The sequence below is a fragment of the Tachyglossus aculeatus genome, chromosome 22 (genome assembly GCF_015852505.1).
Source record: "Tachyglossus aculeatus isolate mTacAcu1 chromosome 22, mTacAcu1.pri, whole genome shotgun sequence".
NCBI lineage: Eukaryota > Metazoa > Chordata > Mammalia > Monotremata > Tachyglossidae > Tachyglossus > Tachyglossus aculeatus.
In genome coordinates, this window is record NC_052087.1 from 27,139,698 (window position 1) to 27,154,597 (window position 14,900).

General features: G+C 48.6%; 1 protein-coding gene across 4 annotated transcripts in view; it reads right to left on the reverse strand.

Annotated features, from left to right (window-relative positions):
- TP53I11 (tumor protein p53 inducible protein 11) overlaps positions 1–14,900 on the reverse strand; it is a 32,199-nt gene that overhangs the window by 6,508 nt on the left and 10,791 nt on the right. For 3 of the 4 annotated variants that reach the window (XM_038764112.1, XM_038764114.1, XM_038764116.1), the window contains exon 2: positions 1,020–1,263. In XM_038764112.1, the coding sequence (XP_038620040.1) occupies positions 1,020–1,148 (129 nt within the window). In that variant the 5' untranslated portion in view covers positions 1,149–1,263. Of the gene's footprint in view, positions 1–1,019; positions 1,370–14,900 lie in introns of those variants that run through there. The other variant, XM_038764113.1, reaches the window with a different exon arrangement.

Here is a 14,900-nt window from a genome sequence, read left to right on the forward strand (position 1 = left end):
GGGGGTGGGGGTGTGTTAGGGAGAAGGAGGTCTGGCCCTGTCTGGTGGGGGATTAGGAAATCCACTCTCCACTGCTGTCACCAATAACAAACTCTCCCATGGCCAGGATCCTCTGTACTAGTGCCAAACTCAGGCATTTAGGGCTTGGGTCAAGTTCCCCAACACCCTCTATACACTCATTGTGGTCAGGGAATGTGTCTGTTTATAATTATCTTGTACTCTCCTAGTCACTTAGTACAGTGCTCTGCACACAGTAAGTGCTCAATAAATATGATTGACTGACTGACTATATCCCTTCAGTTAAACCCATCAGTACTGGTTAGTAAAGTGATCCTTCCTCAGGACCTTCCACCTTGGTTCTCTTCCCACCTCTCTCTACACACTCTTCAGAACAGGGAAATAGACTGGCTCCTTTAAATGAGGTGTCTATTTCCAACCCTGGGGAATGCCACTGTCCCCTCAGGTGGTATGGGGTGCCAGGAGGGAAAGTTGCTCCACTCCTAGTCCCTCCCACTTTACCTGTTTGCTAGGGAGGCCCTTTGTCCAGTTTTATATTAGACAGTCCATCTTTCAGCTGTGCAATACTAGAGAGAGGAGTGACAAAGGGGTGTTTGGTATTCTTAAGTGCAAATAGTGGCCACTCTGCTCCTCACTAAAATCCTGAAAGGCCATGGGCCTCAACAGTGAAAAGATCAAAAAGGAGAAGGGGTTTCTCCCTCATTCCTCCTCCCCTATCTTACCCTCTTAACTACAATCCTCTACTGTTTCTTTCTTCCTTAGATTTGTTCAGCACTCTCCACTCCCCTGCTCTTTTCTTCATCCTATTTAGACCCCAAACCAGGCCTGTGCCCCTTTAAGAAGAGTGAGAGCAGTCCTGCCTGCCCCATCGCTGCCCTCCCCTGTTCCACAAACCCTTCCCTCTCCCACAACTTTCCACCCACTCTCTCAACTCCCACTCCCCCATTTTCTCCCACCCCAGGCTCCTCATCCACCCTCCAACTTCCCGGATGACTCCTCACCTTTGACCGGTGCACCTCTCCGTCATCATCCTCCCCTCCAACTCCAAGGATCTTCCGGGTCTTGAGACGGCTCACTAGATCCGTCTGGCTGTGCTTCTTCATGAGAGGTGGGGGCTGCTTGGCTGCCATCTTGACTGTGGCTCCAGCTGATTGGCTCAGATGGAAGGCTGGAAGGAGAGGTGTCCAGCATGGGCTTGCTCAGAGGACTGGTCTTTCCAGGTACGGCAATGAGGACCCGGTTGGCCTGCGGGATTAACTTCCTCAGTAAGTAGCTCCTGAGTTCCTTCAGGGCCTTGTTTTCCTAGTCAGGGCAATGGGAGACTCCTTGGCCAAGATAGCCGCTCTGCCCGGGGACCCAAGGGCACACTTGGGGACACGGACCATGCCCTGGTGTGAAGATCTAGCCCAAAGCCTTGGCGTGAACCCAACAGAGCTCTCTCCCCTCCCCTTCCTGAGGGCACGGTGTTGGAGTCGGTTTCCATCCTGGGCCCAGGGCCCAGGGCCTGGGCAGCACACGGAAAATAGATATGGGGAGAGACCTTTCTGGGGTCAATTAACCCATCCCTCTTCCCTCAGAAGGGCCATGCCCAAACCGTGGAACATTGAGAATCAGCCCAGTAGAGGAAGAATCCATAGCTCCTCCCTAATGACCATGAATGGGAAAGTTTCCACTCACCCACAGCAGCTCATTAAACCCCCTGGGACATGACTATACTCCAGAAGGACTGGCAGGCAGGCAGGCAGGGAGCAAGGAATCCAAGCAAGGATTCTGGAGTAGGCTCACTCAGCTCTCCCCTGTCTCCTAGACCAACAGGGGGTATATGTGACTGACCCTCTAGACAGGGAAGAGGTGCTGCTTCAGTCATTTCCCTGCCCCAGATTTCAGTCACTCCCTGAGGACTGGGGTTCATTCAGTCCACAATCCTGGTTGGGATGGCTCAGGAGTGAAGTCACTGAGCTGCTTCCCCAGATTTGAGGGCCCGGCAGGGGAGTAGGGGCTGCCAGGGTTGTCCCAGTTCAGGAAGGAAGGGCTGTGAATGATCATGGCAGCTGAGGAAGGGGGATGGCATAGTTTGGGGCTATGACCCTGGCAACACTTTTTTTTAAATGGTATTTGTTAAGCACTCACTATGTGCCAGGCACTATACTAAGCTCTGGGCTAGATAAAGGCTAATCAGGTTGGACACTTCCTGTCCTACACAGGGCTCACAGACTTAATCCCCACTTTACAAATGAGGTCACTGAGGCCCAGGGAAGTTAATCAGGCTCCCAAATTGCAGCTCCCGGCTTCTCTTAATGACTCAGACTGGCCCCCACCGACTTTTTCCTGTGTGCTTCCATTTTTTTTAATGGTACTTTTTAAGCACTGACTATGTGCCAAACACTATTCTCAGTGCTGGGGTAGATACAAGATAATCAGGTTGGAAACAGTCCCTGTCCCACATGGGGCTCACATTCTTAATCCTCATCTGTAAAAGATAAGATGACTGAGGCACAGAGAAGTGAAGTGATTTACCCAAGGTCAGCAGGCAAGTGGCAGAGCTGGGATCCCTGAGGTGTGAAGCCCTTGTTAGGCACCATCTCCTTCACCCCCATATTCCTTCCTTGGGTGGATTCTCCCCTTCAGCCATGTGGGAAAACTGAGGTATGAGCAGGGAAACTACTTCGCCAAGATCTGAGGCTCAGACAGAAACCAATTTCTGTATTCCAGTTGCCAGCCTGACCCACTGCTCCCTTTCTCTCTGGTGAGGGCCTGGGGAGCCCCAGAACTGAAAGGCCACAGGGCCTAAGGGATGCTTGTCACTCGCACAAAGACACATGCCCCTAAATAAAAGCACACACACACATACACCCCCCCCCCCACACACACACACACACCACACACATACAAACACACAGATTTGGGCCACTCTGTTCCTCTCCTGAAGATGGAGAGGAGCAGAGAAGGGGAACTACTGCCAGGGAGGTGCTCCAGAGGAAAAAATCTCAGCAGAGGAATGAGCCAGGCCCTGCAGACAATCCACTGCTCTCTCTGTGTCCAGGGGTACCAGAATCCCTAGAGAAGCAGCATGGTTCAGTGGAAAGAGCCCAGGCTTTGGAGTCAGAGGTCATGGGTTCAAATACTGGCTCAGCCACTTGTCAGCTGGGTGACTTTGGGCAAGTCACTTAACTACTCTGGGCCTCAGTTACCTCATCTGTAATATGGGGATTAAGACTGTGAGCTCCCCATGGGACAACCTGATCACCTTGTAACCTCCCCAGCTCTTATAACAGTGTTTTGCACATACTAAGCACTTAATAAATGCCATTATTATTATTACTGGAGCCCCCAACAACAATGACTCCAGTCGTCCAGGACTAAGGGGACAAGAGAGGGCCGTGGGTGAAGCCGGGGGCGACCTCAGCAAAGCTGGGAGCTGAGACATCCTTCAGGATCAGTGTAGATGGAGCCAGGCCTGCCTGAGAACTGGGCCTCCTGCCCAAGTCTTTCCCTCCTCCTGCCTGACACCAAGGCAGAGCCAACAGTCAGGACGCCCCCAGCCTCCTGACTCCTTTTCCCAGGCCCTGGCTTCTCCACATAGCTGGACTGGAAAAACTGGACCAAGTTCAGGGCCTCTATTACAGGAAATTCAGACCCAGTGGGACAGCTTTGCCCAGGAAAAGACTAATGATTTAAAGGGAGGAGGAGGGGGAGGAACTGGGCAGGAGGAGAAGGAATAATAATAATAATAATAATGGTATTTGTTAAGCACTTACTACATGCCAAGCACTGTTCTAAGCACTGAGATAGATACAAGGGAAGCAAAGGAGGAGGAAAACGAGGAGAAAGAGGAAAAAAAGGAGGAGGAGGAGGAGGAGGAAGGGGATGGCAGATGCTAGAGAAGAGACTAGAAGCTGTCGCATCTGGTAAAATGTAAGAAAGATGCAGGTCTGATAATACAATCGGACAGCACTAAACAGAGACAACACTGTCTCAGGGGAGAAGAGCTAGCCAGGGACTGCATTCCAGGTTCCCCTGGGCAATGGAAAACCAGCATTCCTCAGCACTGAGCCGGGGGGCCCTATTTGGGAGAATCACTAACAAGCAAGTTGGATTAACACCAGTGTTATTTCCCAATCAACTGGATTGCCTAACTCCTTCCTAATTGCATCAACAACATTACAGAGTCCCTTATTCCCTGAAAAAAAACTCTGATGTCCAGGGTCTAAAAGAACCCTCTCTTGGTTTTGGCTACGTAGACTCAATTTTTCAGGAGGGAGGCACACTCCATTAGTCATCCATATCCATCCATCCATACCTGCCCCCCCCCACACCCAAATACCCTGCTCTCTGTTGTTTCCCAGCTTTGTGCCTGTCTCGCTGATGCATCAGGCAGAAACTCCTCACCCTCGGCTTCAAGGCTGTCTATCACCTCGCCCCCTCCTACCTCACCTCCCTTCTCTCCTTCTACAGCCCAGTCCGCACCCTCCGCTCCTCCACCGCTGATCTCCTCACCGTACCTCGCTCTCGCCTGTCCCGCCATCGACCCCCGGCCCACGTCATCCCCCGGGCCTGGAATGCCCTCCCTCTGCCCATCCGCCAAGCTAGCTCTCTTCCTCCCTTCAAGGCCCTGCTGAGAGCTCACCTCTTCCAGGAGGCCTTCACAGACTGAGCCCCTTCCTTCCTCTCCCCCTCATCCCCCTCTTTATCCCCCCCATCTTACCTCCTTCCCTTCCCCACAGCACCTGTATATATGTATATATGTTTGTACATATTTTTTTTACTCTATTTATTTATTTATTTATTTATTTTATTTGTACATATCTATTCTATTTATTTTATTTTGTTAGTATGTTTGGTTTTGTTCTCTGTCTCCCCCTTTTAGACTGTGAGCCCACTGTTGGGTAGGGACTGTCTCTATATGTTGCCAATTTGTACTTCCCAAGCACTTAGTACAGTGCTCTGCACATAGTAAGCGCTCAATAAATACGATTGATGATGATGATGATCAGTGACTTCTGGGAATCTGCAGAAGCCAGAAAGGGGGGATTGGGGAAGTGGAGGGAAGCAAGACTGGTCAGTCCCTATGAGGATACTGGGCAAGTCTGAGACCCTCTGAATCATATCTGCCTCTGGGAAGCCACTTGCTTGCTCAGATCCCAGAGTAAGCAAGGAACTCCTTAGAATCTGTCATGATAGCAGCAGAAAAAGCCAACTAGCTATCTTTCACTCTTCAAGTCACTGCTGCCCCTCACTTCACTCTTAATTGCTTCTGTCAGGATTTCCTGGCAATGATTTTCAAGGCAATATGGCCCCATACAGCAGTTCTATCAGAGCCCCTGGGCATGAGCTGTCAATCATTCACTTGAACCAATCAGGAGGCACCAAGAACCTAAAGTACAGTCCCCGAAATCCAGCCTAGTGTTTCAAAGGCAACACAAACTGAAGAAGGAACAAAAAGAGCAGTTTCCAATCTATGTCATGCAGTAGAATGTGTGGGTAGGATCTGGCGGACTCTAGTTCCAGATACTTTTTTTTAAAAAATCTGAGTAAAGTTTTTTCAAACTTCCCACGGAGAGCCCCTGCTGGAGACATGCTATCCATGTGGTATTGAGTCATTTCTTTTTGATGCTAATAGGCAACCAAGCTGGCCACTCAATCAATCAACAGCATTTATTGAACACTTATTATGTTCAGAACACTGTACTAAGTGCTAGGGAGAGTACAATATAACAGCATTGGTCAATATATTCTCTGCCCACACAGAGCTTCAGTCTAGTGGGGGTCACTCATGGAAACAAGGAGACACTCATGATAACAGTCAATGTAACATGATGATGTTGTATGGGCCATTTGCAGAGGTAAACTGATTCTGCCTGAACCCTAAATATTTTTCTTGGGACAGAGGATGCCTAATTCCCCAACTTATGTTCCCTTCTCAGGTTTGTGAGAGCTTGCGCACTGGGTTTGAGCAGCAGAATTTGGCAGCAAGAGTAGCACCAGAGGAAGGTTGGGTGGTAATCTTAAAATTCCTGTATCTATACCATATGGCAGTCCTTATCTAGATGGGACAGGGGACTGACCATCAGAAAATCAGACTGGTGTAAATTGGAACGACTGATAACTCAAAAAACAACTGGGATTGGGGTCCAGAGAAAGTCAGTACAATGGTGTTGATGAACCAAGATATACCCTTATATTAATGACTCCTTCCTTGGGCTGGGTATACAGTACAGGGAACCTAGTCACTCACTATCTTAAGCAAGGCCTGGTCCTTTGGGCCTCTGATGCTCTAGTAGTGAGTGCAGCTGAATGGGTTAGTAGAACTGGATGGCAGAGATGCCTATCTTCAATGAGAGCCCCCCGCAAACACCAATAAAGAAGCCAGATCCAATCGCAGGTTGGAAGATCTCACCGTCAGCTCCCAGAGCCTGTATTTTCCCCTCATCCCTTCTCCTACACCCATCCCAGAGCTCCCTTTCCAAATTTCTTTAGCAGATAGTCAGCATTGGACCCCAATATAGCAGTCTCAAGGAATCAGCAAACCAGGTTGGAGGGAGTTTGGGCAAGAGCCTGAGACCAGTGTTCTGCAATCAGGGACATCTAGGACTGATTTGGGCCACAAATTGAGGCAGATTCTTTGTTCTGATGTCTTTGAACCCCAATTGAGGCCTTCCAAACATTTACAATCATTCATTCAATCATACTTATTAAGCGCTTACTGTGTGCAGAGCACTGTACTAAGCGCTTGAGAGAATCTCACTCAAAGCCATCAGTGACACCACTGAGTGTCCCATGCACTGTGCTAAGCACTGAAGTAGATAATAATAATAATAATAATAATGGTATTTGTTAAGTGCTTATTATGTGCCAGTAAGAAGATGAGACACAGTTCCTGTGTCACACAGGGCTTACAGTGTAATGGTAATAATAATATTTGTAAGATGGAGGGAGAATGGGTATTTAATCCTGATTTTACTGATGAGGAAACTAAGGCTCAGAGAAGTTAAGTGACCTGCCCAAGGTCACACGGGCAAGAGGCAGAGTCAGGATTAGAACCCAGATCCCCTGATTCTCAGGCCTGAATTAATTCCACTAGACCATACTGCCTCTCCCAACTTTCAAAGAGAGCTTGATTTTTATGAACCATTCTGCATAGGGTATTGACCCAGCTGCCTCCTTTCCAGAAATTTAAAATAATAATAATAATGTTGGTATTTGTTAAGCACTTTACTATATGCCAAGCACTGTTCTAAGCGCTGGGGGGATACAAGGTAAACAAGGTTGTCCCACGTGGGGTGGGGTCTTAATCCCCATTTTACATATGAGGTAACTGAGGCCCAGAGAAGTGAAGTGACTTGCCCAAAGTCACGCAGCTGACAAGTGGCAGAGCCAGGATTAGAACCCATGATCTCTGACTCCCAAGCTCGTGCTCTTTCCACTGAGCCACGCTGCTTTTCACCATCCTACCCCTCAGCTCCACCTTCTCTACAAGTTACATTGGTAACACCACCATCATTGCTTAGGGAAGGAATGTAGGCCCTAGAAAGACAGCAAGCTGTCACTCATTGCAGGACCTGGGGTAGAACATGCTGTTCTAACTCCCGGTCCCAAAGCCCTCCAATCCTCCTCCTCCTCCTTTTAAGGCTGGACTGCAGCCTGAGGTGGGCAGCTGGGCTCCTCAAAGGCTGGAGCTGAAAGAGGAAAGAGGTCTCTCCTCCTAAAGACAGTCCCAAATTTTTCCCAGTCCCGCTTGAACAGGGCTGGAAATCTGGGGCCTAATCCCCAAGCCCAGGACCACTTTCTACCTATGTTTGGTCAACTCAGTCCAGGGTCAACTGATGGGCAGTGGCTGGAACGCTATTGAGCATTGAGAGTTGAGCTGGACAGGAAGTAACCATAAAATTCCTTCTAGGGCACTGACACACATACACAGTTGCCCCTGTAAGGTCAACAGCTGCTGTATCTCCGAGAGCAAATTTTGGAATATGTCCTGTTTGCCCCTGCTCATTACCTGCACCACCCTGATTTAAGAGGTGGGGCATCCCTTCAAACTCTGCTGGGTCTGTGATGGCCCTTACCCTGGGCTGACCTTGGCCCTGTGTAGCCAAGTCTGACAATACAGTGCATCTCTCTTTGGCTTTCAGAGAGGTAGAAAGCCACAGCGGCCTGCAGATTGGCCCCACGGAAGAGGTGATTTAATTCAGATGGTCAGATTCCTTCTGATGGGAATCCAGGGTTGGGGAATTTAGCCCATCCTAAGTGGGGAGACATGAGAGTTCTTCACTGCAGGAAGTTTATTCCAGAAGCACAGTCGATGGCTTAATCTGCCACTTATCCCATCTCCCCAGGGGAGGGGTGAACGAAAAGCTGTGGACCTATATGGAAGAGAGAATTCAACAAGGCAAATGATATCCATTTGCTCAGGCTCCCGCTCCTCCCCAGAGGATGTTTTGGTTCTGGGCTTGGCCCAGGATTGTGGGTTCCGGTTCAGATGGCCCGGGAAGTCCTGACTCAGCCCTGGGTCACCATTACCCCAGAGAGCCCCAGTGAGGTCATATCAGTTCTCAGGCACTCTGGGCGACCCATCTGGACTGGGACATTCAGGTCCCCACTAGAATCACTGGGACCAGAACAGTCATGAATTTCAAAATTGGTTTGGGTTGCTTCAGGGGTTGGGGTCCCCAAGGAAGATGACGCCAGGGCTCAGGGCCTCCAAGGGTGGGACTATCCACTGGATCCAGTCTCTATCCACTGGACCATACTGATTCTCATAATAATTCCATGTAGTAATCAATCAATCACACTTATTGAGCACTTATCGTGTGCAAAGCATTGTACGAAGAGCTTGGGAGAGTATAGTATATCAGAGTTAGTAGACATATTATATTCCAGGCAGAAGAAATGTGGAAGAAAAGGAGAGGAGAGAGAAAAAAGAGATGAGAGGGGAGAAGAGGGAGAGAAGAGAAAGGGCATGTTTGTTGTGGGCAGGGAATGTTGTCTACCAACTCCGTTGTATTGTACTCTCCCAAGTGGTTAGTATAGTGCTCTCCATACAGTATGTGCAAAATAAATACGACTGAATGAATGAATGAATGAATGACGAAAGAGTGGGAGGTGGGGAAAAGAGTGAAAGAGGGAGCAAGAAACAGGGAAGAGGGCTAGGGAGAGAAGGGTGAATAATAATAATAATAGTGGTATTTCTAAAGTAATTACTGTGTCAAGCATTGTACTACGTGCTGGAATGGATACAAGGTAATCAGGTCCCACATGGGGCTCTGACTCTAAGTAGGAGGGAGAACAGGTATTAAATCCCCATTTTGCAGATGAGGGAACTGAAGCACAGAGAATTTAAGTGACCAAGTAAGTGGTGTAGACAAGATTAGCACCCAGGTCCCCTGACTCCTAGGCCCATGCTCTTTCCACTAAGCCATGCTGCTTCTTCTAGAGCAAAGGAGGAGAAGAGGGAAGAAATGATAAGAGAAAAGGAAGAGGGGATGGAAGTGCAGGAAGGGAAAGATCAAGGAAAAGGAAGGGCTGGATTTGGAACAACTGGATCCCTGCCAGACAGCTGGAACACAAAGACACACTGCATTAACCTCCGGTAATGGGAAAAACTCCAGATCAATCTGTGCCAACCCTGTCACCCTGTCACAGCCCAGGAACAAACGCACGCAGTCTTCCCACACACACACCCTTATCATGTCCCTTGTCCTCAGTCACATCTCAGAACCTCAGCCCTTGTCTTCCTTCCCTCTGTACCCTCAGCAGCTGATAAACTGAGCCCAGTCCCCATTCAGTGGTAAGATACACACCCTCTCGGAGGCAGGGATGTAAAAACAACATCATACTTTGTTTCTTCTGGAACTGTGGGAACCTGGATGCTCCTTTTCACCAAAATCCTGAGTCTAGAGACTCGGAGACACAGAATGCCTCAGTGTGGGGGAGAGCAGGGTCCAGGGGCCAAAAAGATTGGGGTATCATCCCCGCTCCAATCAATTGATCAATCTTATTTATTAAGTGCTTACTGTGTACAGAGCACTGTACTAAGCACTTGGGAGAGTACAATATAATAGAATTGGTAGACATGTTCCTTACCTATGAACTTTCAGTCTAGATGGAGAGACAGACATCAATATAATAAATAAATTACGGATATGTACATGAGTGCTGAAGGGCTGAGGGAAGGGTGACTTGCTGGTTGATGCCGGATGAGAAGAACTTCTCTGTGCCCCAATTTCCCCAATGGAAGGCACAGGTCCTCCAATCCCCCAGATGCCGGGAAGCTGCAGGCTTTGAGATGAAGGCTTCTAGGACAGACTCCAGGTAATCAACCCCAACCCCTCTGGGTAGCAGTTTTCAGGCCTGCCCCATAATCCTCTTCACCACTACCCTCATCTTGGCCCTGCACTGTGAAAGCCTAGATTGGTCTTTACCCAGAAGCATTACTGAGGTATGTACCTTGAAAGTCAATCAATCAATCAAAAGTATTTATTGAGTGCTTACTCAGAACAGAGCACTCTCCCAGTAAAACACGGCTTTCTCCAGCCAACACTTCCAGGAAAAAGCCTCAGGTTGTAGCCTAGGCCGGGAAGTGCCAGCCATTTTGAGATTTAAAGGGATGCTTAACCTAAAACCCTGCAAAAGTCAGTAAGGATGCTCCATTCTGGGCATCCTCATACCCTCAGGTGGTGAAGGAGGTCCTGTCCGTGTTCCCCTAGGCAACTGCTCAATCCCCACTTCTATCCTCCACAATATGTCCAAAATCTCCATCCCCCATGACCCCAGCCCCATTTCAACTCCATCCAAATGGCCATCACATTGGTCCAGGCCCTCCCCCCATCTGGCTGCCAAATTCTTCCTCATGCCTTCCTCTTTACCTGAAAGTCCCCATCCCCGTCAACCCTGCTTCAAACTAGACAGAGCACAGGTGTCTTCAAAGTCCTTCTGAAATCACACCTCCTCCAGGAAGCCTTCCCTGATTAATTTTGAATCTCCCCATTTCATATTCTCTCTGCTGCCTCTTCAGACTTTGTGCTGAATTCACACCTTCCTGTATCATTTTTTTACATACCTTACTTACACTGTTACTTAAACAGCAACCCATGAACATATCCCCTTTGCTCCTGTTTGACAGAGTTGGTAGCAGTGATCAGAAAGGTCCAGGCCAAGCCTATCTATCTCCCTCTCCATCCCTGCAGGGTCAGTCAGTCAGTCATTTATTGAGCACCTACTGTGTGCAGAACACTGTATTAAGTATCTAAGGGAGTACAACAGAATTAGTAGACATGATCACTGCTCTCAAATTGCTTACCAACTGGCCAGGGAAATTGACACATTAAAATGTAAAAGTATGGAAGATACATTCTCAAGTGCTTCAGGGAATGGGGGACGGATGAGTTTCCAAGTGTTTAGGTGGAGTAGAAGTGTCAAAAAAGGCAGTTGGAGGGAAATGGGGTGAGTAGATGAGAGCTTACTCAGGGAAGGCCTCCTGGAGGAGATGTGATTTTAGAAGGGCTTTGAGGGTGGGGAGAGCAGTGGCTTGCTAGACCTGAAGAAGGGAGTCCTAAGGAGAAAGGAAGATCTGAACAAAAGGGTGGTTGCCAGAGAGATAAAAACAAGAGACAGTGGTGCTTCTGTAAGCAGAGCAAAGAGAGTGAGCTGAGGTGCAGTGGGACAGTCATTTTTTACCCCAGGTAGGGCCATGTGGCAAGATTCCTCCTTGCCAGCAGATAGACTCAGAGACAAGATAGAAAGTAAAGTGCCTCCTCCTGTGGAGAGAGCCAGAAGTCCCTTTAGATGTGGCCCCTGGGAAGCAGAACCATCCATCACATCCAACAGATGGGCCAAAGTGTCCTTGTTGGGTGAGCTGACCCAGTCTCAGACTAACCCCATTCTGCCCCTTGCCCTCTGGTGTGGCACCTACACACATACCTTTGTCCTTTCCCTGCACCAGAACACACTTCCTCAGAAAACCCAGGGGCAGATGGAAGCAGGAATGGGCTCAGTACTTCCCAAGCGCTTAGCACAGTGCTCTGCACACAGTAAGGACTCAATAAATATGATTGAATGAATGAATGAACGAGAGAGCATCATTTCTCATCTTGCACCTACTCTGTCCCAGACAAGGGCTGAGCATCCTCAATATGACAGTGCTCTGGGCTGAGGGACACAATCTGCTGATCCAAATGGTTCCACTTTCAACCTCAATGTTCCTCTGCCTCCCTTCTCTGGAAGTCAAGTTGCCCTGGGCAATGAAGAAACTGAAGCCTGCAGAGGGAGCAGGGCTGAAGACCTGCTGGCCCAGAAGCCTGCCTTTCTAGCCTCATGTTAGCCACAGTCTCCAGCCTGTTTCCATAAATGAGCCAAGTCTGGGGAACCTTTTGGCTCAGCCTTTTGCTCCACTCCTTTTCATAAGGGGGACAGAAGAGGGAGGCACTTTGAGCTCACTGCTCCTCTGGCCCATTGGTTCCCCTAAATGACTAAGCGGGGTGAGGCAAGATCCCAACATCCCTCACTTCAAAGCACTCCCCACTCTGGCCACCAACAGCAGTTAGTGGGAAGCAGTTAGGTGACTTAGGTGCTTTTCAGGGCCAGGCATGAAGAAAGGGAGTAGATGAAATAATAATAATAATGATGGTGGTATTTGTTAAATGCTTACTTTGTGCCAGGCATTGTACTAAGCACTGGATGAGAACCAGGCTAGGAGAGTCCTGGCCCAAGGGCCTCCCTGGCTGGCCATTTGAGTCTGGGGCTCGGTTTAGCTCAAGTTTAGAGAAGCAGCTTGGCCTAGTGGAAAGAGCACTGGCCTGGGACTCAGATAACCTGGGTTCTAATCCTGGCTCCATTACGTACCTGCTGTGTGACCTTGGGCAAGTTGTATAACTTCTCTATGCCTCAGTGCCCTCATCTGCAAAATGGGAATTCAATACCTGTTCTCTCTCTACTGAGACTGTGAGCTCCATGTGGAACCTGATGATCTGGTATCTACCCCCGCGCTCAGTACTGTGCTTGGCACATAGTAAGCACTTAACAAATACTATTATTACTGTTATTATCATTATTATTAGTCCTGAATATAGTCCCTCTGTACAGTGGCTGAATGACCCAGAATAGCAGCTTCCAGGTTCTGCCTACCTTTTGGTTTTTTGGCGTTGGGGAGGTTGGTCTCTCTAGTCCAGGGGTAAACCCAAGACTCCCTAGAGGTGGGTGACACTCACTAAACTTTCTCTTCTCCATCCATCTGGCAACAGGGGAAGTCCATGCTAAGTCCTGGCAAATGGTCTGGGTTTTGTTTGTTTGTTTGTTTTGCGGGGGTGGGGGGCAGGGAATTTATAGTATTTGTTGAGGGCTTTATATGTGCCAGGCACTGTTCTAAGCACTAGGGATAAACACAAGCTAATCAGATTTGACATAGTTCACATGCCACATAGGGCTGATAGTATTAATCCCCATTTTACAGATGAAGTAACTGAGGCACAGAGAAGTTAAATGACTTGCCCAAGGTCATACAGCAAACAAGTGGCAGAGCTTGAATTAGAACCCAGGTCCTTCTGACTTTCAGGCCCATGTTCTAACCACTACTTCTCTGAGGGTTTTCTAAAGAGAGTAAGAGCTTGGCCTCTGGCCATACGTTTTTACTACTCTATTTATTTTATTAATAACAATAATAATAATGATGATGGTATTTGTTAAGTGCTTACTATGTGTAAAGCACTGTTCTAAGCACTGGGGGGATACAAGGTGATCAGGTTGTCCCACGTGGGGCTCACAGTCTTAATCCCCATTTTACAGATGAGGGAACTGAGGCTCGGAGAGGTGGAGTGATTTGCCCAAGGTCGCACAGCTGACAGGTGGTGGAGTCAGGATTCGAACCCAGCTCTGATGTGCATATAGCTATAATTCTATTTATTCTGACGGTTTTGACACCTGTCTACATGTTCTGTTTCATTCTCTGTCTCCCCCTTCTAGACTGTGAACTAGTTCTTGGGTAGGGACCGTCTCTATGTGTTGCTGACTTGTACTTCCCAAGTGCTTAGTACAGTGCTCAGCACACAGTAAGCGCTCAAGAAATACGATTGAATGAATGAATGAATTTCCAGAGACAAGGCAGAGAAAGAACAGGCCCATCCCCACACAAAGAACTGGGGAACCAGACTCAAGACTAACCAGGTGCTCTAACATCATTCCTTCCCCATTAGCCTTACCCCTCATATGAGATGGGAGCGGAGGAGGGGGAGAGAGAAGAGGTGTATTTGGAGTGGGAGACATTTATTCCTCATCACTCAGCCTCACCCCCAACCTGCTCCACCTCCCTACCCACCCCAGGGCTTCTCCTCATGTTGGGGACAGACAAGAGAAGGGGCAGAGAAGCCCCCCCAACTTGGTCTCACCATCACTGTTTCCACGGAAACAGACCAGTGTTGAAGATGTCATACTTTTTTCCTCCTCTGCCTGGGAGAGTGAAAGCAGGGAGCAGGAGAAGTGTTAGATCAGGAATGGGAAAGGCAGGAGGGGAATGGGGAGGAGGTGGAGGAGGAGGAGAAGCAGTTGACAACACTGCTGCACTGTTAGGCACTTTTTAGCTGAATAATTGGAAGAAGAAAAAGGAAAAACAACTAAGCCGTCGTAAGGACTTGGAGCTTCCTCTAGAAACAAGCTTGAGCCCTAGCAATCCAGGAGCAAGAGAATGAAGGAAGGAGCTGTCCTGAGCTCTAGTTCTATCCAGCTCTAACACCCTTCCTCACTGGAAGGAGTTGTTTCAAGCCTTTTCCATAGTTTATTAGATACTGGGCTCAACAGTTAGTCTCAGAGCAGACTGGGAGTGCCACATTCTCCTAACTACCCTCAGACAGATTTTTGATCCCCACCCCAACCCTCACCCCAAGATACACCCCTTG